We start from the raw sequence: 24,097 nt of genomic DNA, 5'->3' as shown, positions 1-24,097 counted from the left end.
ACACTGGATATCATGACAAATTCGTGTAGCTCTATTATAGCTATCACAGTTTCATGCAGGGTCCGATTGTAATGATCTAAAATCATATCAAGTTCAAAAAATTATGAAACACTATTGCGAAATCGTGAATGCAGCTTTATAGAAGAAATCCGCAAGCAACGCTTGAAAAGTATAAAAATAAGCAAGTAACGCTTAAGAATAACTAAAGATACTCACAAAATCGAACACAGACGGTACTTAAATGTGTATTTCAGAATATTTGTAGTTGAAAAATATTTGTAGGCATGCAAAAAAATTATTTATCTTATAAAATATAATATTGGCAAGAAGAATAGAGTGTAGGTAAGAAGCATCAAATATTATTCTTGTAATTACGTTCATTCTTAACCCTTGAAATACTCCTTTGACGATTTTGATGTTCTTCTAACAGGACTGAAACGTTGGACAGAGTTGTGGCACTTTTGAAATACACGCGCAATATAAAACTCGGTCATACAAACCGTCTTTCGGATAACGGAATGCATTCTATAGAGGCAGAGAATTCTGCAAATCACCGGAGAACAGTTAACAAATAGCATTCATAACACCGATGTCTCGAAACCAGTCGCGATATATCTTGATATTGTGATACATGAACAAACATGAGCCCTACCTCGGTCTATCTGAAATCTTCTCGCGTGACGCTGAATTCATGAGAGTAGCTCCAAACCGCCCCGATTCTGATCGTAAGACAAGGATCTTGAAATCAAATTATCCTAATTCTAGAGTCATCGAGCTCGACTCAGACTCGTTTCGCATTCCTGAAACACGGAAGTCATTAGTAACTGGTCAAACTTTAGATGACTTTGGATAGTTACAATCTTCAAATAGTTACCTTAGGTAATTAGGTGACTTTAGACAGTTCAGACGCTTATTTAACCGTTTGAGTGCCAGGGGTCTCCGAAAAAACAGGGTCGAAAAATCTCGAACAGCACGATGTCCTAAATCGATTGCGAAGAAAAACAAGCGGCGCAATAGCGCTCGTCATATTTATTATTTTTATGAAATACATCTATATTATTATATATACGTACTATTGGTTTATAAATATTTCGAGTTTTGTTCAACAAAAATTATTGAGAAAATAACAGTGAAATACAAAATACCGTCAGTCATCCGTAGCGTTTATATGTACTGGAACTTTTCGACACAGAATCTAAACAGCGCGATCGCGCTGCTTGAGACTCAAGCGGTTAACTGCACGAAACAAAGGTAGGGAAAATTGATGAAATTATATAGCATAAATAGCCAAGTGCTCTGACGTTACAATATCACAAATTTCAAGAAGTGGAGTAAAAATGGAGTAATCTTTGGCCTATGAACGACTCGGTTACAGTTACGATAGCTGTAATAGGCTTCCTCAAATCTGTCATTTGATGGATCACATCTTATGTATTCTGTGCATTTCGAATTATGTTTCACGTACTAGAGATTCATTTTGTGTCTAACATCGTTCTTCTCTAGGATCCATACAGCTGGAATCAAATTTCCAAATCAAAATACGTCGAAGTATCCTAACATCTCATCTTTCTAATACTCAGAAGTAAATCTCTTGGTTTAAGAGTTACAGTAGATAGTTGAATTTTCAGGATCAAAAACTAATCCGAGGCGGCTGCCATAGCCTCGGGGCCAGTACGATGAAACTTTAGAATTTGGGGCTGTGTTGAGGCGAGTACTGTTCGTGGCTGGAAAGATGGCTAGACGCAGGAACAAGAAACGTGCTCTGCTTTCTCCTCCTTCGATCCGTAAATGTACATGGCAGATTTGTAGACACGAACATTGCGGCCAATAAAAATAAACGTGTTCTATTTTTAAGATCCTGTCAACAGAAGATGGTTCTCCTACGTTATAAACCAATCAGACCTACATTTCAACTGCGAACAATAATACGACTTCTGAGTTAGGGTGAGAAATTTTCTAGATCCTAGGCCAGTCTAAAATATGCTCTAAAAGGAGATTGACAGTTCCAGATGATTGTGTGATTCGAAGAAAACTGCATAATCTCATAGTGAAAATGGCCATCTTCACGTATTTGCGACTCTTCAAATTTTAATCGCGTTCTTATTTACGCTGTGCTCTGTTCCAAAAGTTCGAAAATATTCCAATTCGCTTCTTCAACGTGTCCAATTATTCATCTATGATCATGACGATAATTTTCGTATGTCTGCTTTGACATACGAAATATTATATATAACAAGAAAAGTTAATTTAAAGATATCGTACTTGTCTAATTTTATTTATATTTAAAAGATAAAATGTTGAACACAGTCGCTTGTAAATGAAGAGAGATAAACAAAATTATTTCATGTATGTTTACTTAAATAATATTTACTTAAATTATATACGATCACAGAGGAAAATGCTATTAACGTAACTGCATTTAGTATATATCTCGTACAGTTCTATTATATGATTGTTTTTCAATAGAAATAGCTACAGCGATGAAACTGCGAGACCAAAAATATTTCTTGCCAAGTGTCACGATTCCGAATTCTTTGTTATCGATTCTTTCAGTTACTGTAGTATTTGTCTCGGCTCTTATTGATCCAAATATAAAGGTATCAAGTTCTAAGAGTCTCGGATTCTACATACATATCGAATCCCACAGATTCTAATACGTTTCTTTCAAATCCCTTAAAAAAGGTTGCATGTATCGAGCTCTATAAAATCTTAATTATTGGAGTTATGTAAATTTCAAAAAATAGTCATAATAATATAGAAAGACATGGATTATTATAATCGTTGGTGCAGCATTGGTGCATTGTCGGTATTTAAATCTTATTTTCTTCGGGGATACTAAGTAGCTTATACTTCTTTAAATCTCACGTATTACGTCTGGCTTTTAAATAAGAAAGCATGAATTCTTCTTCTTAATCCTCGTAATAATCTTGCTCCATACAGTAATACAGCTATTATCTTTTAAATGCACTACGATGTCTAAAGTGCTTATTGTATCTCACATGAGAAGGATTTAATATTTAAAAGCTTAAAAGGAAAGTGACTTTTATTAATGAAATAACCTTTTGAAATTTGGTTGAATATATTTTCGAAAAATCTTTTTAATACATTTAGTAATGTAACAATGCCTTTTTTATGTCTTCTTCCGCGATGATTGAAATTGATACGAGATTGGGTATATTAAGTATCATCCATATGGCTATCTAATCTTTAAAGCAACTATATGAACAACGACATAATTAACGCAAAGGGAAAATTACAAGTTAGTCAATTACGTACACGCGTTCAATACGTTTGTTTAATTACGTCTGGAATTAATTACTTTAATGTAGCGTTTATGCGCGTACTAGGCAATTAATGGAAGAACCCTATGATGTAACGCTCACAAATTACAATCACAATTGCTGGTCTGCACGTTAGTCCATTACTGAAACTACAAGGACTTAGTGTTCTCACTGGACTGACTCTAAAAGAAACAGCCAATCGATTTTTTAACAAAAATAAAAATTATCCACTTCGCATATGAGAGAAATAAAACGTGAATGTATTTATAAAAATTGCAAACAGTTCGATGAAAGCAGTCTGTGTCTCGAACCTGTTTTAAAAATACTATATACAAAATTATGATATCATTTTCTGTAACGTAAAAGACTATCGTTAAGCTACATAAAGAACTAAAAAATTTGCAAATTAATCGACTTACTCCTCTTCGCTCTTCTGACTCTAAAACCCTCAGTTTTAATTAATCCACATTCGATGGAAAGGGGGGAAAGAATTTGCCTCTCTAAAAGTCTATATTACGGAAGAAATTCTGATTTATCACAAATTCCGAATAAATGAATAATATAAAAAGAAGAAAGAGGCGAAGAGAGAAGAATTTGCCTTTTTTGAGTTTTTAATGGAACGGCAATAAGCGCATGGTATCTCGGCGAGCTGAAAGGTGCCAGAGAGCGGTGAGCACACGCGTCAATCAGCGTCGATGATCGCTCCTTGGAGTTGGTCGTACTCAGGAGCACCGATGCCAGTCGGGTTGCGAGCTTCGACCGCGAAGCTCGGCCCAGCACGCGGCTTCCTCCTCGCAGGTGCGACAGTTCGCGTTCATGCCTCGACCCGTGGAAATCGCGCGTTCACCTCGATGGACCGTGCGAGGAGAGAGAACGACACGCACTCCAAGCCGACACTCTATGGGAACAAGCGGCTATTGGGTAATCAATCTGGAAAATAAAAAAGAAAAACAAACCTGTGGCGCGAACTGTGATTTTAGTTGCAATCGATTTTTGTTGATCTTGGTTTTCCGAATGAACACTTTTCGAGTGAACACTTTCCCATTGTGTTACTTGCATCGTGTTATTTACTTATCACTTACGGGTAGATTTTAGCGAATCGCGATAATTAAGGCGCGTTGTCATTTCCATTCGAGTCTTCGTTTTCGACTTCGCGATCTTTGGCCGTTAAAATTGCTACCGTTTCGCATTAAAATGAAATTTTGTAGTATAGCTCAGCATCTGTAAGGAATTTGATCGCACTTCCCATGTGATCCTTGGCTGCTACGAAACCTGCTGCTAGTACCGCGTCTGGTTTTATGCTGCTTCATCGCCTCAAATTTTTTACTTTCGTACAGTACGTGGTACAATATTCATTTGAATCTTGAATTGCTTGGTGAACAGTTTTGCTTCGCGTTGTTGCATCGAATTACGATTTGTTGGATTAGGAAAATGTTGATAATTATGGTTGTTTCGTGATAATTATCACGATTTTCCTTTCAAGTGTAGTATTTGGCTTCCGTTCACATGTTGTATTTTTTAGTGAGAATTTCTGTTATCTCTTACCATTTAACTTAGCGATAATGTTTTTTTAAGTGCTGATTAAAATACGAAGTTAATGTGCTCTTTAATTCATGTTAGTTTGTCAAAGCGTTGTTTTCGTATGGAATTTAAGAATTATTCAATAATTTTCATTCTATTTCATTTTTCTTTATTTTTTTTATTTAAATTTACTTCTTTTATATTTTATATTTTGATACGACTATTTCTATATCGAATTCTCATCAATATTTATTGCATATTTTTTTTAAATATAATAATACAAATAAATATAATATAAATAATTACTAACGAACGACGTAATAGTAATATAAATAAGAACTGCTATCAAACAAGAAGATTTCCGATATTAACGAGATTCTTGATTTTCGTTCGAATGTTCATTTTTGGTTGTGTTTAGTTTATGTTAAATATTGGTAAACAGTACACATTTCCAATTATGTTGGAATGTAAATTTTGCTTAAGGATGAAATTTACTTATCTGGAATATGAATACTTCTTGATCTTCTTTCAAGCAAATAATTACAATTTCTACAACAACGAGGAATTATGTCTTCGATTAAATACTTTTGTGCTTAATTTTTCATTGAAAGTCGATAAACGATAAGAGAAATGAACATTCGACCGTAAAACTCGAATATCTCTATGCGAACAGTGATGATAATCTGCATTCGAATGTGAGATTTGCTTAGAATTCAATTTTCGTGGAAAATTTCATATGTCGAAAACGTGTGTGCCGAAGAAGAGTGTAAATAAGTTCGCGATTTGGAAAATGTTGTGATTCAGCGTAGAAAACCATCTTACAAAATTCAATTCGCCTGTTTCTCTAATAAATACCGTTTTTATTCGAGTATCACGGCCGAAGTAATTTCGCTTGTTGGATTGAAAAGATTTGGGTGATAAAAAGGTCAAAACCTCGATTTTAATCAAACAAATGGATTAATATATAGCGAGTTCGTAGGCAACAAATGTGTTCCCGCGATATTAAAATGCCGTGTTGCTGAAAAATTTTAACGAATTAAAAGCTTTTATACCGCTGACAACTGTAAAAATCAATTTCTATTTAACTGTCTTATAATTATAAAGTCCTTGAAACAGATGTGATCGGTACCAACGTCAAATTGAAATTTCTATTGGTAAGTTCGTTTGATAATTTACTATGTAACATTTATGCCACAAAAGCGAAATGTTCTTGGGAAATATCATCAAAATTTTTGAAATTTCGTGCGATCATAAAATACTTCCAAAATACGATTAAAGATGATTATCGTTTGCGAAGAATCGAGAAACGAAGAAGCGAAGAAGCGATGAATACAAACAAATCGGTATTTACGAAAGGAAAAGATCGATCAGATTATCGAACAAACGAATGGCAATTTATTGATTACAAAATGGACAAATAAACATCTGAAGAAAATATCTTCGATAAATCGGTATTTAAGATCATTTACGTGCATTCGTTATAATATTAAAAACTTACAGCAAGAGAGAGAAAAGAAAATACTCATAGCACAATAAGCGTTTTATATCCTTTGCATTTGTTCAAATGCAAATTCACAAAGAATCGCATTTCGAATAGCAAACATGAATCTCCTTTGGTTCCCACAATCTGTCAGTTTTTTCATTAAAATCCTGCCAAATGCAGTAGTGCGGTTACATCGTTGAAAGAGATGCAGCAGTTGAAATAAAATTCCACCATTAATAGTAAAAACATATTCCGCGTCTATAATAAAAAAGGAGCAAGAAAAACCTCGATCGATCGAACTTCTTTGTGGCAAAGGAACGAGCTTCGTATGATTATCTAAATAAATCGACCAAGTTGGGAAAAAGAATTATTTGTATCCTGCTACTCGTCGTTTAAGCTTCGACAAAAATAATTGAAACAAAATTGCATCGCCAACTAATCGCTTAAAGTCAAAAGGAGAAACGTATTTCCATGTCGAAACGTACGGTTGTCATTCGGTTGGTTGTCTCTGAATGTCATTCGGTTGGTTATCTCTGGTTGTCCTCGTGGTTGTTTGAGCTGGGTTCATCGAATATTCTTCAGAAGAATAAAACGAATTCCATGAACGTCGGCTACCCGGCGACCCAGACGAAAGAACCTCCTGAATTTATCATCAAAACGTGAAAGCAATACCGTGAGATATAATTATCACTGTTACACATGGAAATAACGATATTATTGGACATCTAATAAAAGGGACTTTGTGTGGCCACTGTAATAATTGTCATTGAAATGATTTTAACAGTGGCAAATTTGATTTGCATTGTTTCATATAATTTAAAAAATATTACGACTCGAGTTATAAATATATTTTCGCTGAAAAGGAAGATATAATAAAAACGATCGATAAGAGAAAATAATCCTTGGTTTGAGGATATTTAAACGATGCAAACTTGAAAAAGTAATGAAGATTTCGTGTAAAATTTTTAGAAATCCATTTTTCTAATTTCGATGTATATATCATATAAAATTTATAGAAAAAAGTTAGAATCGATTATTTTTTATTTTACCAGTTTTGAAATATCATGAAAAAAAGAAATGAGCGAAAACGTAATTTTTATTCTATTTTGAAATTTATACGATTTATGATACATGTAGTATAACAACTCGCTATGATGTATAAGGGTGCTGTATATCAGTTCTCGAGGCAATCTATCTCGAATTTCGGAGGCTTTAAATTGGTGTCTATATTTAGACACACCTGTAAATCACATAGCGTGGCAGAATTAAATTCGAAAGAAGATAACAATTAATAAAGTCTATTTTCCTTTTATTTGTTACGTCTAATATTTGTGAAATAAATATTTAAAGACACGAGAGAAATTAATCTTAATCACGATATGATAATAATATAAAATTTTGTACCTTCATAGAAAATTCGTATATTAAATAAAACCGTATTAATTGATACGAAGAATACGTATACGAATGCACCTGTATCTTTTGTAAACATTCATTATTTATATCTCGTATTACAATTTTATACAAGATATTTTGCGCTTTGTAATTAGGAATAACTCAAATAAAAATAAAACACTCGTGATTGTATTTATAAAAATTCCAATAAATATCGAATTACTCTCGAATTATTCGTATAATATAGTTGTCACGAAAATTATATACACATATAAAATACAAAAACGCGCTTACTTAAAAATTTATATTATCTACAACTTAAATATGGAAAACGATATTGTAATCGATGTACCTTGCAGAAATGTGTTTGGAATGACCGCCAATTACTTGAAAAAGTTACACGATGAAGATATTCCCGACACCCTTGTTTCCTTTAAAACCGAAACTTATTGCTACGCAGAAACTTCCGTAACGATAATGGAATTTCATCGCATCACTTATGCAGATTATCATGGAACAGTAGATAATGGGTCGACAGCGACAAAAATATAATTATTTCGATATTAACGTAGCTTGCGTTCGTTCCGAGGGTGCAAAAAGTTTAAAAATAATCACAAAATCTCTCTGCTGTATTTTTGCGAAAAAACAATTTCTGATGGTCACTGAAAATAACATTTTCATTTATATTCTTTTAATACCCAAAAATTTAATTTGTTAAATGTCAAATTTGATTTAAAATATCATGAAAAAGACTTTACTCACACGTTCCATTAAAGGTGACTATTATTCATAGGTGAGAATTTTCTGATTAAATGATATTTTGTTTCAAATTTTTATAACTGTTAACAAAAAAGACTTGGAAAATGAGATACGAATTTAATGATAGAAATAAAAAGTAAAAGCGATCTTCGTATCTTTTGCTGGTCAAATTATGCAAGTTATTGCCTCTTCCCGTTTTTTAATAAATTCCAAAACTTTCTAGCTTTATTACTGAAGTTAAATGCTCTGTCTTTATGTGTCTACTTTTAATTTTTTACACAGCGCTAACCACTAAAAAATGTCGTGTTATTTAAGAAAATTAAAATAAATTGTTATTTTCATCATTATCATAAACTGTCAAATAATTACTATATATATATATTAATATATAATATATATATTTAATACTTATATATTTTTTAACGTCCAAAATTATCAATCTATTCATATTATCTTCCCCTATCCCTATCTTTATTCTTTATCATAATTCACTATTTTTAACATTAACTTTTAGTGTTTGCAATTATTTTATACCTCACGTTTATCTGGTAAATATCAATCTCTAATTAATACACAGAAGGTAACAACGAATTTGTTTCTCGTAAACAAGGGTAGCAAATAACATTTTAACTGGATGAAATTAAAAATGAAAACCGCTTGAAGCGGATTAATTGCCTTAGAGCTAGGTCCCACAATTTATTGACGCTTTCCTGTTAATTTCTAACTACATATTACGAAGCTCCATGGACGATTACGTTGCGCTGTTAGATTTGGACCAAATTCCATGCATACGAGCCGCGCCACGCCATTAATATTATAGTACTGCTATAATCAAAGCTCTGTATAATGATCTTAATTCAAAAGGGCACAATGGAACGTTGCACGACAGAAAGCGTATGTATAATAGGTTGTCCAGGCAACATCACGTTCGAACATCATAATAAATGAATAATAGAAATTCGAATACAACGACAATTCTTTTGAAAAGACATAGCTTTCAAGATTTAACAATGTAGCTTTTAAAATTAAATATTTCTTTAATTCAAACATAATTACGAAAGATACAATGAATATTGTTATACTTTTATGAATAGTAATAATTAACGCTCCATGTCATACATATTTCAGCATTGTTCTTCTTATAAAAATAACAAATAATTCTCTCTCTAGCGTTAACAAAATTTAATAAATTTCTGCGTAAAGAGATTATTAAAAAAATATTGGTATATCATTATTCGTCAAATAATCAAAATATCCATAGGACAAGTGGCGAACGTAACTGAAAACATAAATTTCACGTTTGCCAAAGTTTATACAAATATTACGAAAGTTCAACGTTGATTTATGAAATTTAAAGTTGGTAATTTTTCATTGGAAAACGAATCTGGAGAAAAGTCGGAAAATGTTACCAACAATAATATTTTAACAAACATCGTTGAAAATAATTCACCTGAAAAATCGATCATTTCATGAAGCATTAATTTAATGTAACAATTACACGATCTTTCCCTTACGTGTAAACGAAACTTCAATTATAATAATTTCAATGTTAAAGAAAAATATTGTACATATATATATATATATGTCGAGTTCTCATAAGGGTTAGGGGCGTATAACGAATCTTCATTTGGATTAGACATTGTTGTTATGCAATAGAGAAGAATATTTACTAGTACAAATATGATTATTACAGAATTTGACAAGTAACCGTGGTGATTAGATACTCGAGATGCTAATGACAATGATCTTAGGTTCAATAACGAATCCACGGTCAACGGGATAACAAATACGATTTCTTCCAAAGTCTAGGTCGAATTCAACTTACCTGTCCACAGTACAAGCAGAACTCAACCAACTCTTTGTTAAAACGTAGAGTATTCACTGATCGTAAAGACGGTGTGTGTAACTCGCTGATGAGATCGCACGAGAATGAGACTGATGAAAACTCTCCTCTGCTTACGATCGCGTTCGTTTGTATTATATTGGTCGAGGGGTACCGATAAAATTCCAATCGCCTTTGTTAGACGGTTCCACCATTGTTTCTGCCCGGAGTTTGATTATTAATACAATATGTGTATATCCTACGATATTGATACTCCGAGGCAAAACCACACGTGGCTTGATTTGTCCTCGAATACGTGTGCCGCTACAACTATATTTTTAAGGAGAGCTATACAACTATTCCATACCTCTGTTAGGTAAAAACGTCCATCCCGTGACCGTGATTACGTTTAGCGACCAGATATGTCACTTCGAGCCCAAGCCTACTGTCATAAATCTCGGGCAAACATGATCGGATTCAATCATAAACAACTATTTCTAAGTTTTATTATTTAAGTACAGCTATAATAAAAATCCTAGACTAAAGTATTGAGGATCTTCCCAACTCCAAAAGAAAGGCCCCGATATTCTTTCATCTCCGACATATATATTACATATATGTCGATATAAAGCCACGTTATTCAATGAAATTTCTGATTTTTCGAGTCGTCGGTAATAAATAAATCACCAGACAACTCTAATATTCCTATCACCGATTAAACGTGGCTTCATATACGACGCAAAAAGGCCGAGGGAAGTCTAGTACGTCACACGTAAAAATATTCGACTCGTTCATGAATAATAAATATTCTCGAAAAAGTTCCAAGGTGGTTGAAAAATAATCCAGAGGCGTCTTCGATATCAGCGAAAAAATATCAGGCTATTTGTATTCACCTTTATCGAATTATCATACTCTTTGTCGTAAAGTTTTTACAACTTTACAAATCCGTGATCTGTAAAGTGGAAGACCTGGATTTGACAAATACATTTATTGCGATAACGAGAAAGAAAGTAACAAGCGTGGAGGAATATATTTCTAACGAACGAAAAGTATTTCAGTCGAAGTATAAACACGAAAGGAAGATATCGAAGATAGACATTGAAGAGTAATGATAATGTTAATACTTATTATTGTTAACTCTGCAGAAAATCTGTTATAGATGACTAAAATTTCGTGTCTTAGATGTTTAAGACATAAATTGTGTAAATGGTTCATAGAGCTCGATCTGGACTACTTGGAAAGGAGAGGAGGCGATACGATAACTTGTGAAAACGCCGAAAGTGGATCGAAAGAGGAAGAAAGCCCTGCAGACACTCTGGATCGTGTCAAAGTTGTGTTTCTCGGTGCACCTGGGGTGGGAAAGTCCAGCATAATTAGGGTGAGCACTGATTTCGTTGAATCGAATCGATATCTATCATCACTACACGTGTTAATAAAGATTCTTTCAGAGATAGTTAGTATTAATTATTTGTAATTTTTCAATGATAATTTTTGACATTAAATATTAATTTTTCAAATTTTCCGATGTTGTTAAAATCAAAGGTGAAATCTTTCGAATTTCATATACTGATTTTCGAATAAAAGTTGTTTAATCCAATAGCGATTTTAATTTGTTAAAGTAAGTATAAGCAATACCACAATACTTAAAATAGAGAAATTTTCACCAAATTTCATGGCAATTGGAATTTTAATACTATGTCTGACTTGAAGTCCAAATTATACATTTGAAATATACGAATAAAACTAGAAATTGTTAACTATTATTGAAGCAAGTGCTATCAGCTTTCCATTCTTTTGAATACGTTATTTATTTATTGTAATATTATGAAGCGTAATGATGAGAATGCTGGGATTTCGACACAATAAAATGTTAATTCCACGATGAAAGCTACTATGTTATTAATATTTACCTTAGAAACACGAAGTAAACCAGCTAAAAATAACACGACCAAACATGACGATATCTTCCACCTGATTAAAGCTTTTCCTATACGATAAAGACTTTTATTATCTGAAAAAGAAAAAATATATAGTTTAACAAATATAGTAAAATAGTAAAGTACATCAAGTTTTTCGTTTGCATTTACTGTTCGTTTCAAAAATACTCGATTAACAGCAATGTGATACAGGTCAAATTTAAATAACTGCAATTAAAATATAAAATTACATTTTTAAAAAAACTTCGAATCGTATCAAATTATTATTCACAATATTTTAACGTCCCATTCAAAATTTCTTATGGAAAATCAATGAATTTTTAAACACGGTATTTTCTGCACATCAAATTTTAGAATTCTGTTCCATCAAGCAAAAGCTTTTTATTGACAAGGAAAAGTAACTGCAACAAGTAACTTCCATATCTATAAACATACTGAAAGCAAAGAAATGTTCAGCATGATCTTTGTCGTAAATTCTATCGCAACTGGTTGAAGGGGATAATTTCTTGATAAATTCTATGCACATCTCCAAACAATTTCACCCTTGCTAATTAGACACTAATTTATGAATACACGACACATATTTGCTCGTTTATACTTTCCCTTGTCGTAACAAGAAATTGTCAAAATAAACCTTGTTATCGTGATGCACCTTAGTTTCCGCAGTCTCTGGCTCTTCCGGCAATTTCGCGTATCGTACGAAACAATTGAAGGATCTTGAACGTGATGAAGAACTAAGTACGAAGCGTAAATTAATGCCGCGGGCACGTAACACGGCTATCGCGTAATTAAACGCAACTGTGCCGACGAATGTTGCACTTCCGCGAGATATTTATCATGGCAACCCGATTTAACAAACACACCCTGCTCGTTAATAAAACGCTAGTATCGTCGACTGGAATGAAAGTCATAACGAGCGATACTAAGGCAGCACGAACTCTTTTCTTGAATTATTTTATCCGTTTCTTTCTTCTCCTTTCCCTCCGTATTTTCTTACATTGAAATTATTCGATTTGTTTTATACAGTGGATTTTTATTTTTCAATAGATCATTATTTCGTCAAGATACATTTCATTTTAGCGTGTGAAGATTTAATACCAAAATCCATTAATACAAAAAATACCAAAAATTTACTATTATTATTATCTAGAACTTCGCTAGCGGTTTTCTAACTTTTGTTTGGTAATCTTTTATTAAACAAATCAATTAGTAATAACAAGTTAAATAAATTGAAAATAACAGGAAAAGGCAAAGTAGTATAATTTCTGTTATTATTCATCTTTTGATAGAATTACGATGAAATTTAATATTTCCTTTTGTTTTATGGATACATGGGAAAATTTAAGGTGTCGAAACTGCGAAGAATAAAATTTACACATACTACTCGAGGGAAGGTCCTGAAAATAAGAAAGTGGGAAAACGAGACCTGTTAACGCTTTAACCTGTTAAAGACTACGATCGATGTTCGTAAAAGCCCACTGGGGACTGAAAGAAGTCACGCGTGACTACATTTTTTATCAATCCTCCAGACGAATGTAATAGTTGGTAGAATTTTATGTAACATAAGGAACTATACCATGAAAAATGATAGAGAAAATAAAAAATGTATGAATTTATTTAAGAAAATAATAAAATTGATTTTGTAGCGAAATCTGTATGGAAATAACAGGATTTAAACAAACACGATAGGATTACTAATTACAAGCAATATGAAAAAATAATAAATTAAGTTACTCAATTAAATTGTTAGCTAAAAATTCATAATATTTTCATTCTGAGATCTATATTTAATTTTTTAAATTAATTTAGAATTAGATAAATGAGCTCGATAATAAATAGATCGTTAAGTTTTCCAGAAACTGATTTCGATTTATTTTTATGCAATTTGAGTATTATTGAAAAAGTACGAGTAAGAAGCTATAATATTTTCCAGTGAATATTGAAAAATCGAGAAGGAAAAATACAAGTTTACCACATGTGCATAATATCGACATTTGTGCAGTCGATAAAACTAGCAAGAGGTTCAGCTTTTCGGTTCAACTGTGACGAACATCACTTTACAAGATGCGAATGACTTCCGCTCATTTCCGAGGCCATTTTCCGGTTACCTGTCGCCTCTTGAGGAAATTGAAAGTCGTTGAAAAGGGGAGACTGAATCGAGAAATGTGTCAAATACAAGATTTTTTATTAAATTGCAGTTCCATATATAAACTTTCCTCCTCTAAATAAGATTCTTTTCGTTTCTCGATTTTAAGAATATTATTTATTTAAATACAGAAGCAATAAAAATACGATAAAGTTGTTTCTCTTAATTTTTATAGTTCCTTTTTTGATATGCGATTACTATTCGAATCTCGCGTGTGGTTCGAGTGACGCAAATTTGTTAAAACTTCGTAGATAATAAAAACGTTTCTCTTTTTCTTTCTTTACCATCTTGAATTATAAACGAATGAATATCTTTTTAACTATACATTTTTAACTGCATGCATTCAATCGCATAAGCAAAATAAAGCTATAAATGCTTAATACGTTTTCTAATTTATTTTATAATATATTCGCTATTCAAAAAATATCGTATACTATGCTACAAAATATCATATATTTGATTGTGTGATTATTTTAGATAATTGTATTTGCGAAATTGTATTTGAAAAATTTATCGATACTAGCATGACGTTATTAAAAATTCAACAAGTGGGACAAGTTGACAAGTGGTATGTGTAAATATATAGGATCCTTCCTCATATACCATTCTTGTGTTATATCGACAAGTATAGCGATGCAACAGGCAAGCTATACTATATAACAAGGCATATACACTACACATTACACATACGCGACAATATTGTATTTCGAAAGTACATATAGAAATTCCAAGACTTGGACACTTTATCCCATCGGACTCCCATACATTTCATACTTTACCGTATATATTTTTCTAGTATCCAATATATCCCAACACAATAGCATAGTCCATTCGATAAATCGTTTTGCAATTTCCATGAAGCAATACTCCCTTAAATCAGAGATTCTCATCCAGGCAGCAATAAATTTTATTTGCTTCTTTATCTTAAATTGCTCATTTAATTTTATAGCCGCCTATAATTCCAAGCGATTACCTTACAATACATATCTTCCCATAAATTTTTATCTTCTTGCAATGAAATTACTTGTAATTCTATATATTTCTTCTCCCTTTAAAATACAGGTGTAAAAATCATCTAGTTTACTGTATATTCTACATGTATTTATAGATTACATTGTAAAAATTCTTACAAAAATGAATGAATATATAAAAATAGTTGAGATAAATTTTTAGTGATATTGCCCTTCTTGTATCAATGCAAAAGCTTAATTTAAACTAGCAGAATAGCATTATAGCATAATACGTATATACTGCGTTGTATTAGTGTGATTTTTAGCTATATTCCTCATTATAGTTCTAATAAAGTTCGAAAAGTTTTGTATCACGTAGATAATATACCCATAGTATAAAAATTAGTAATAAAGATAGTAATAAAAATTTGTTGTAGTAAATGTCCAAATATGATACTTTCAATGTGAATCACTATACATTAGTCACTGTATCTTATTTTAATTATAATTTATACAGCAGTAGATCGTACTTTACCTTATCGTTACATTCCAACAGATGAAAAATGTACATGGGAATTATTTTTAAAACATTACCTTAATTAAAACATTAAAACATCGTTTAAGTCGCATGAAATCACTAAGAATATTTAAGTATAATATTATAATTAACTTTTTAAATCTCTTCAATATTTATTTATAAATTTCTAGAATTATTTAATCTCTAGATATTTAAAAATCAACATAGCTACTGCTACAGTCAATAATGAAATTAATTTAAACCCATATAAAATACCATCTCTCTCTCTCTCTCTCTCTCTCTCTCTCTCTCTCTCTCACTCGGGGCAAATCTAAATCTACTCATTGATAAGTCGAACGAATCGTCGATTGCGTACAGCACTTCAAACCAGTTGATAACTTTCGAGTTCCCCATGAAGTTCCAGGGTTCTCACCATTTATTCCCGTTAACGAGAACGACGATCTAAATCGTAAACCGACACCAGTGTTAGTACTCGTTTATGGTTCCAGCAATTCGTGTGGAGCGAATTCTGCGAGGAATACAAACCGACCGAGCGCAGAGAGACTTTCTATCCGAGCGTGGTACTCGCCGATCGATTGTACGAACTAAAAATCACGGATCTACCGATGATCCCGTATTTTCCGGTCAGCTCGCACCTCGAATGGACGGACTTCCGTTATTACGGACTACGAAGTGCGAACGCTTACGTTCTCGTGTTCGATCTCAGTAATCAGGACACGTTTCAGGTACGTATATAAATACGCAAATACATATATTGTAATGATTACAAAAAGCGAGCCATCCGGTCACTACTAAGCCTGCATTTATAAGACGACTTCCGTACACCTCGCCAATTTCTATGATTTTCAAATACGTCGTTTAAGTTAACGCTATAAACAGCTTTTTCCAATACGTACGTTAAATGTGTTCGTACCGCGATTCGTTCGTTCGTACATCTCACGTTTCAACTTCTAAACACGGGAAGATAAGAAAGAAACAAAAGGAAAGAGACTTGCAATTAATTAAACTACCCGAGAACCATGGATACACATATAATATCATGTCCGTACATAAAGCTAAGCCAAAACTAACTCACACTGAGATAAAACGTAGCAAAAATATTTTTATGAATATTTCGGAAACAAAGTCAAGTGACGATTACACGTACCTATAGAAAAAAGTTGTTCAGAATCGTGCTCGTGAAAACATATTTGTTTTCCTGTATTCCTATAATTACCGTGAACATTCTGGTAGATTTTTATCAACAAGACCTGATTGTTACTAAAAAATATATGAATTGATGGTTGACTGATGACCAAAAGCAATATTTATAAACTGTATTTTCTCGTTATTATTAATCGAAATATTATTATTGAAAGCAATCGGTATAGTCTGTTAATCAATACGGAAGATTCTTTTCTATGCTATCTATAGCTTGATAAACAGACAAGCTGTGTACGTATAAACTTCTTAAATAAAAAGTTGTTCCATAGTGCGACTGCTCGACACTTATAAATCCCAAGATATCCTCTTTATTATATTAACTTCCAAAAATAAATTTTATCGTGTCGTAATATTCTACGATAGCTCTAATAAAGAATAAAGTCGTTCTTTCTATATCAATATATTATTAAAGATTTATTACATTTAGCACAAAGCTACTTTACAGTTGTCAATTTCGTTTCCTTCGTCTGCAAACATTGCATTTTAAAAGCTTCGAATAAACGTGTTTATCCCTGAGAATGTTTTTAAAAAGATTTTTTTCACCCCAATTGCCTCCAGACACCCTCATTTCATTAGAGGCCTTTCTTTATGCTTAACAGAGGGGTGGAAACTTTCCTTATTCGATCTTTGTTGCGATTATCGTTCTTCTTTATATTCTCTCTACAGCGAGATGAAAAATATGCAAAAACTTGAAAAAAAGAACTATCGAAGATTCTCGTTACGATATTCTTTTAATTTATTATTGCGCTTAGCATTTTAATGAATTTACCGAGTCAAAAAAAAATAATTTTATCAGTTTTTAGAATAAATCTCGCGATATTCTGAGTAGGATTGTCCAGTTGAATACACAAATCAAGATTTACGTATAATAATGCTTGAATCTTCTGCACCTGGTATTTTAAATTATATTTTTCATATACGCTCTAAATGCTAAACGTCGTTCAGTTTCGGTTGATTTGCTTGATTTTCGCGAAAATTCTGCAAGAAAGTTCGATTCTTTCGTTTGTGAAACTCAATAATTAGACTATGTGGTGGTTAAATCATTACTATTATTAGTAAATTATTATGCAACAGAGCCCTCCTAACCTATGTGCAAGGATATTTCGTCCAAAATTAAGTTGTTTGTAACTCGGAATCATATTTTTGCATAACAAGTTTCGCGTTTGTTTCGACGTCTGGAACTGAACCTGTCTGAAGATCTCAGACATTTCAGGTATCTCGGATATTTATTAACACATTATATATTACAATACTTTTATGACTACTGTAACGTTACCAAATTGTATCGATAGACTGCGGATATTTATGCAAATTTATATTTTTATAAACGCAATTAGAAAGATAACATTTAGACAGAGGTTTGTTTCAATTATTAAATATCTTAACTAGTATTATACTTTACATATTTTACATATCTTTACGTGTTATATGCATTGTATGCGTCTTTACAATTTTACATTTCCCATAAATGTATAAAAACTCATAACCTAATAATATATATGCAATACTATAAAATATGATAGATATTACTTATATATCTATATTAAAACACTTTCATTTATGACACGACAGTATATTAGGACGTTACGAGAACAAATCTACGAAGCACGGGATATGAGGGGCATACCGTTATTGGTAGTCGGGAACAAGCAAGACGAATTATCGCCTGCGGCTGCTTCCGGAACTCGCTACAGGGACATCGTTAATCTCGTTCGGAAGCACTGGCGATGCGGCTACGTCGAATGTAGCGCCAGATTTAACTGCCGTGTTGTACAGGTACGTATGATATAAATGTATATTATTAATACGTTGACTGTTATGGCGATCAGTAGTCTTTACTTTCTTACCTACGATATTTTTGTTAGTTTTACTCGCCTATATTGTGACACTTGGGAAGAGAATGATATGTACAAAATTTCAGAATAATTGCTCGAAAGAAAATGTAATAAAAACAGAATAATTGAATAAAAAAGATAAATATATATATATGTATGTATGAAAACTTTGGAATTCGAAAATTTCGAAATTTGATGATCTTACAGGTTTAGATTGACAGATCCTAAACAATGATCTTGAACTACTCACGAAGATAAAATTAAAGTGTTAGGTTCTTCATACATAATACATTTGTATAGTAACATAAATTTATTACGTAAATCAAATTACGCAATAAGCCATATAAAAAAATATTTGTACATTAATATATAAAATAAACTGCTTATATAATATTCATTTTTATGTGAACTTTATATAAATTACAAAATAAAAATCAAAAATAAATATGGATAATTTCTTAACACAAATTATCATAGCAGCTATGCTTCAACGGTACGAATTGATCCCCTAAGCGGGTAAAGCGGACATCGGCTTCGGTTAATTGTTAATTGGGTCCAACCTATATATCCGCCAGTAAACAGTAAGAACATTTTATACTTCTACTGTACGAATGACTTACAAGAATTTTTTCTCCACTTAAGGAGTTAGGAGACAAAAATAAAACACAAAAAATCGTAATTATCAATATTAACTTAATTACTGTACGTATTTATGTAGTACCACTCGGCATATCATTTGTAACTTTTTATCCATATTAGGTTCAATTTGATTTACTGAACTTCCGTTTATATTAAACATTTTATCTTGAATGGATTCTACCCAATACTTCCCTTTTGAATTGTTTGTGTTTAAAAGAGCTACAGGTTTTTTCGATACAATTTGAGAATCATGGTTACTTTTAGCTTTTAAATGTATATTAAAATTAGATATTTTGTTAGATCGGAAGGTATCTCTTTCATTTGAATCAGATCTTGGTGTTAGAACTTCTAAATTATTGAATGGGATAGGTTCAAAAATTAAACTTCCAGAGTCCTCAGAATATGTGTCTTCACTTACATGTATCACCTTATTTATCTGTTTAATGTCTTGTGTACGCATATGTCTTGAACTATACAAAGACACTATGCCATGCTTATTACTTATATCACTGTCATAATCTGTTAACCGTCTTTTCTTTGTTATTGGCTCCTTTTGAGCTAAAACTCGTTCATGACCACCTAATTGCTTCAATGTATCTGTAATATTTTGACTTGATGAATTTTTATTTAACGTGTAATTTGTACTTTTTTTTCCCACTGTAAAATATGTTCCAAGTACTTTAGTTGCGTTAGTATCTTTTAATTTATTGGACGTAGATGATGGATTTTGTCCACTTTGTAAAGTATCATTGTTGTTACCAGTTTGGTTTGAGGTCTGCTTTGTATTTATGATGTTAGTACCCATCGTGTTTGATGATATTTCATTATTCTTACCATGTTTAATATTCTGCTGAAGTATAGTATTTTTATTTCTCTCCCAAATGTTCTTCTCTGAACTTTTATTTATGTTTGATGATCGTTTTTTATAAGCATTTGTTGAAAATATTTCATTGCAACTGCTATTTTCCGAACTTGCTTCACTTTCTACTATTTTCAGATCATTACTATTAATAGCCAATTTATTCTGTTCATTTGAAACAGTACGATTACAACTATTAATGATCCTAATCCACTCAATATAAGAATCTTTTAATTCTTCTTGTAGTTGAGATAGTTCCTCTTTTAATTTGCTCATAATACTATTGAAAATGAATACTGTATGATTAGCATCCTGCAATGTTACTATATCTTCTGTAGTATAGTTTGATTGTATCTTAATTATGTGGAACTGATATTCTAAAAGTTTATCTTTTAGCTCTTCTGCTTTTCTTCTAATATAAGGTTTAAAATTTTGAACAGTCTTCTGCATCACTTTATTTTTCTGTTCACTTTGCTGCAGAGCAATGGGTGTGGATGAATTTAAATCACAAGTATAATATTCTATTTTACTATACTTTTTTTTTTGTTTATCAAGTCTCACTTTTTCACTTTTTTTGTGTTTTCTTATATTATCTTGAACTTGTTTTACTTTATTCCTTATGCTGCTACTACTATCAATCATATTTATATCACCTTTTTGATTATCATCTCTTCTTCCTTTATCCTTACTATTTTTTTCAAATGTGCCTATGTGTCTTTTAATGTCATGTTTTTGCATCTTATAATATACATTATTATTTTCCATATTTGAATTTTTTCCCATGAAAGTATATATATCATTCATTGTATTAAAATTTTGTGTTGTATTACATGAATATTTATTATGTATTAACCTACTAAAAACTGTCTCATCGCTAAGTTTCTCTGTCAATGAAATAATTTTGTTTACAAAACTTCTTTTCCTAAAACAAAACAGTTACACCCATGTCTTTTTATCTTTATTCTTTTATCGCTACAAATATAAATCGTCATATTGTATAAAAGAACTACAAATATACATTGTACATTGACAAAACATATGAATATATCATACTTTGAAATTACTTATTGATTATAATTTAAGAACATTTACCTGTGAATGGAAGGTATAGTAATAGATTTACATACATACATTACTTAATTAATCGAAACGATAAGAGAATTACATTTTGAAACCTCATCTCGCGTTTCAAATTATGCGTATGCGACGTAAACAACCTACCATAACCTAATAAAATTAGAAATTTTCGCTACTTCGAGAAATTTTCGCCCCCTATAATGTGAAAATGAAACTGCTCATTAAAATCTTTTATAATTGAAAATACATTCATAACTTGGTTATGTTAATTTGCAAACGTATTTGTCTGCTAATGCAATAAATAAACCACTGATCAAAATTAAACTACTTTAATATTTAACTATTAACGGTTCCAATTGTATATGAATTTATTAAAGTATTTTAACCTTAAACTTTATTTATCTGAGTAAAAGATATTAATAATACAATTTTTTAATATAATTTTATAAATTCCCATCATGAGAAAATTTGTATTGTTATATTTTAAGAATAACATAGAAAAATTATTTTCATGAATTAAAGTACACTTTTTACGCGTCTAACAGGTATTTCGTGAACTGATGAAGAGTATTCAAGCCGTGGAAGGTAGACCACCTTCTCCCACGCCAGCACCCTCGCAACCTCTACGATCTCACTCGCACGACACCAGCGAAAAATGTATTCTTCTCTGACATTGAAGCCAGAAAATCAACGTGCTCGATTTCTGCGACCACATCATCAAAAGAAGTTGCTTCTATCTATACCATGACACGGGGTCGTAGTTTACTCGAAGCGGACACGAAAAACAAACGTTGTCAAAAGATCCTCTATGCAAAAGCTCAAATGCACGCAAAATCCCAAATTATTCTCAATATCCCTCTAGTCGAGTTGTAATCCGAATCAGGAGTCCACTCAGGAGCCTTTTGTGGTTCATTAATCGACAATGCAGAATGCAGTATTGTGATTGTTGGAGACATCGAGATTTTTCATGGAAAGCACGGCCACCTTTTGCGCATAAATGACAAAGATTCTAGATTTAGTACAGTTTTCTTGTGTCTTTCGTAAATTTAATGCTGTAAGTACAAACTGAAGCGAGTGAGGAATAATTTCACTGTTATTTTTTTAACAATTTTAAAATTGTAATTATCATTCGATCGCTTTTCGTGAAAGATCTCTCAAAGCTCATGAATTATCAGTATTACGAGAGTATGAAGTTGGTAACGAAGGAAATACCGAATATACTTTGCGAATCGAAGAACCTTCAGATCTCGTCTGTGAATATTCCCACCGAAACTGCTCATCGTGTAACTTTAACACTGAAAAATAATGCAATCATGTTGTACAACTGCACTTTCGCGTCGAGATCGACGGAAAGATTGCAAATACGTATGTATGTACGTAACCGACTGCCGAATCCCTCTATGTACAATTTAATTTCTACGATTTACTTTATAATTCGCTCTGTAAATATATCATGAATTTCTTCTATTCTGTACAAACGAAATTTATAAATGAATTTATCTCACTTTTTCAAATTCCTACATAAGATTTCAAATAGTTTAACATGCGTAATTACATAAAATTGAAATACTACTTTCATTTTTAGAAATTCTTCATTCAGAATATATGTACCAGAGATAAATTTATTTATAGATTAGAATTAGTTATTCTATATACACCTCTAGAACTTATATTTTGATGAAAAATTAAGAGATCTATTGTAATTGCAAACGCAATAAAGTTCGCTCTATTTTTCTGTGATATATTTTATTGTATAGTTTGTTGCTCTATTATTGTATTGAACCTCGAGTATACGAAATTAATATTTTTAGTTCACTTTCCAATAATGCATTCGGCCTAATAATAATAAAAATAATAATAATAATAACAATAATAGTAATAATAATAATATTAATATTAATATTAATAATAAAAATGATGATAATAGCGAAGAAATAAATGTAATAATAGCGTGTTATTGAGAGTTACCTCAGATCAAGCAATAGTGTATACAATATACATATATTTTACTATACTGTTAAGGAATTAATCACTAGCCGTAAGCGTAGCTATTCATATTGTGAAATACCGTGCACCTATACGTATGCAGATCTCTGAAAAGTACGTGTTATCTGTTGTTGTCGTTTGTACGTATTTTAACGTAAGAACATAATATTATTGGCTCAATAATTAAGCGATTGACAAGGAAACCGATTCTCCCGTTTAACAAAGTTCAACGCTCGTTGTACGATCGTTTATGAATATTTTATGATAATTGCCAAAATCGAAAACGATACACGAACAATCGATTGTTATTTCATTTCCACGATCAATTTGTTGTCCAGTATACGCGTAGGCCACGCAGAATGAATATACGTAAATGTTGAATATACCGAATAGAGCGACATACAAACTGTACATTACATAACATACAAACATGTGTTCGTTGGTAAAAAAAAATCTTTGTATCGAAATAGTGATTCTAGACAAGGTACAGAAATTTCGACGCGAATTTGTACAGTCATCGAGAGTGTGTCGAATAAGCGTTGTTTTACATACAAAATATCACGCGTTATTTTGTATGCAGGAGTAATGCAATAAAAAAAAGAAACAAAAGCAAAAATAAAACACGTTTTGATCTTTTCATTCATTTCCTGGTTTGCGTTTTGTTAG

General features: G+C 31.8%; 2 protein-coding genes and 1 long non-coding RNA gene across 3 annotated transcripts in view; 1 reads left to right on the top strand and 2 right to left on the bottom strand.

The window, feature by feature from the left end:
• Positions 1-2,359: 2,359 nt before the first annotated feature.
• LOC105666825 (ras-like protein family member 10B) lies at positions 2,360-24,052 on the top strand. The gene is made up of 5 exons (XM_012319050.3): positions 2,360-4,202; positions 11,479-11,639; positions 16,321-16,557; positions 18,608-18,811; positions 21,991-24,052. The coding sequence occupies exons 1-5, from the start codon at positions 3,977-3,979 to the stop codon at positions 22,114-22,116; spliced, it is 954 nt and encodes a 317-aa protein (XP_012174440.2). The 5' UTR covers positions 2,360-3,976; the 3' UTR covers positions 22,117-24,052.
• The window catches only part of LOC105666824, a 52,094-nt gene continuing 40,096 nt past the window's right edge, over positions 12,100-24,097 (bottom strand). Inside the window, exon 3 of the long non-coding RNA XR_002308770.2 lies at positions 12,100-12,272. This is a non-coding gene — a long non-coding RNA (uncharacterized LOC105666824). The remainder of the gene's footprint in view (positions 12,273-24,097) is intronic.
• Positions 19,508-21,823, bottom strand: LOC100647446 (metabotropic glutamate receptor-like protein R). Its single transcript, XM_003402726.4, has 2 exons — positions 21,461-21,823; positions 19,508-21,290 (listed from the first exon to the last, which is right to left on the bottom strand). Exons 1-2 carry the CDS (start codon positions 21,499-21,501, stop codon positions 19,568-19,570), a joined length of 1,764 nt encoding a protein of 587 aa, XP_003402774.2. The 5' UTR covers positions 21,502-21,823; the 3' UTR covers positions 19,508-19,567.

Source organism: Bombus terrestris, chromosome 6 (genome assembly GCF_910591885.1).
Source record: "Bombus terrestris chromosome 6, iyBomTerr1.2, whole genome shotgun sequence".
NCBI classification, from domain to species: Eukaryota; Metazoa; Arthropoda; class Insecta; order Hymenoptera; family Apidae; genus Bombus; species Bombus terrestris.
This window is presented reverse-complemented; position numbering and strand designations above follow the sequence as displayed.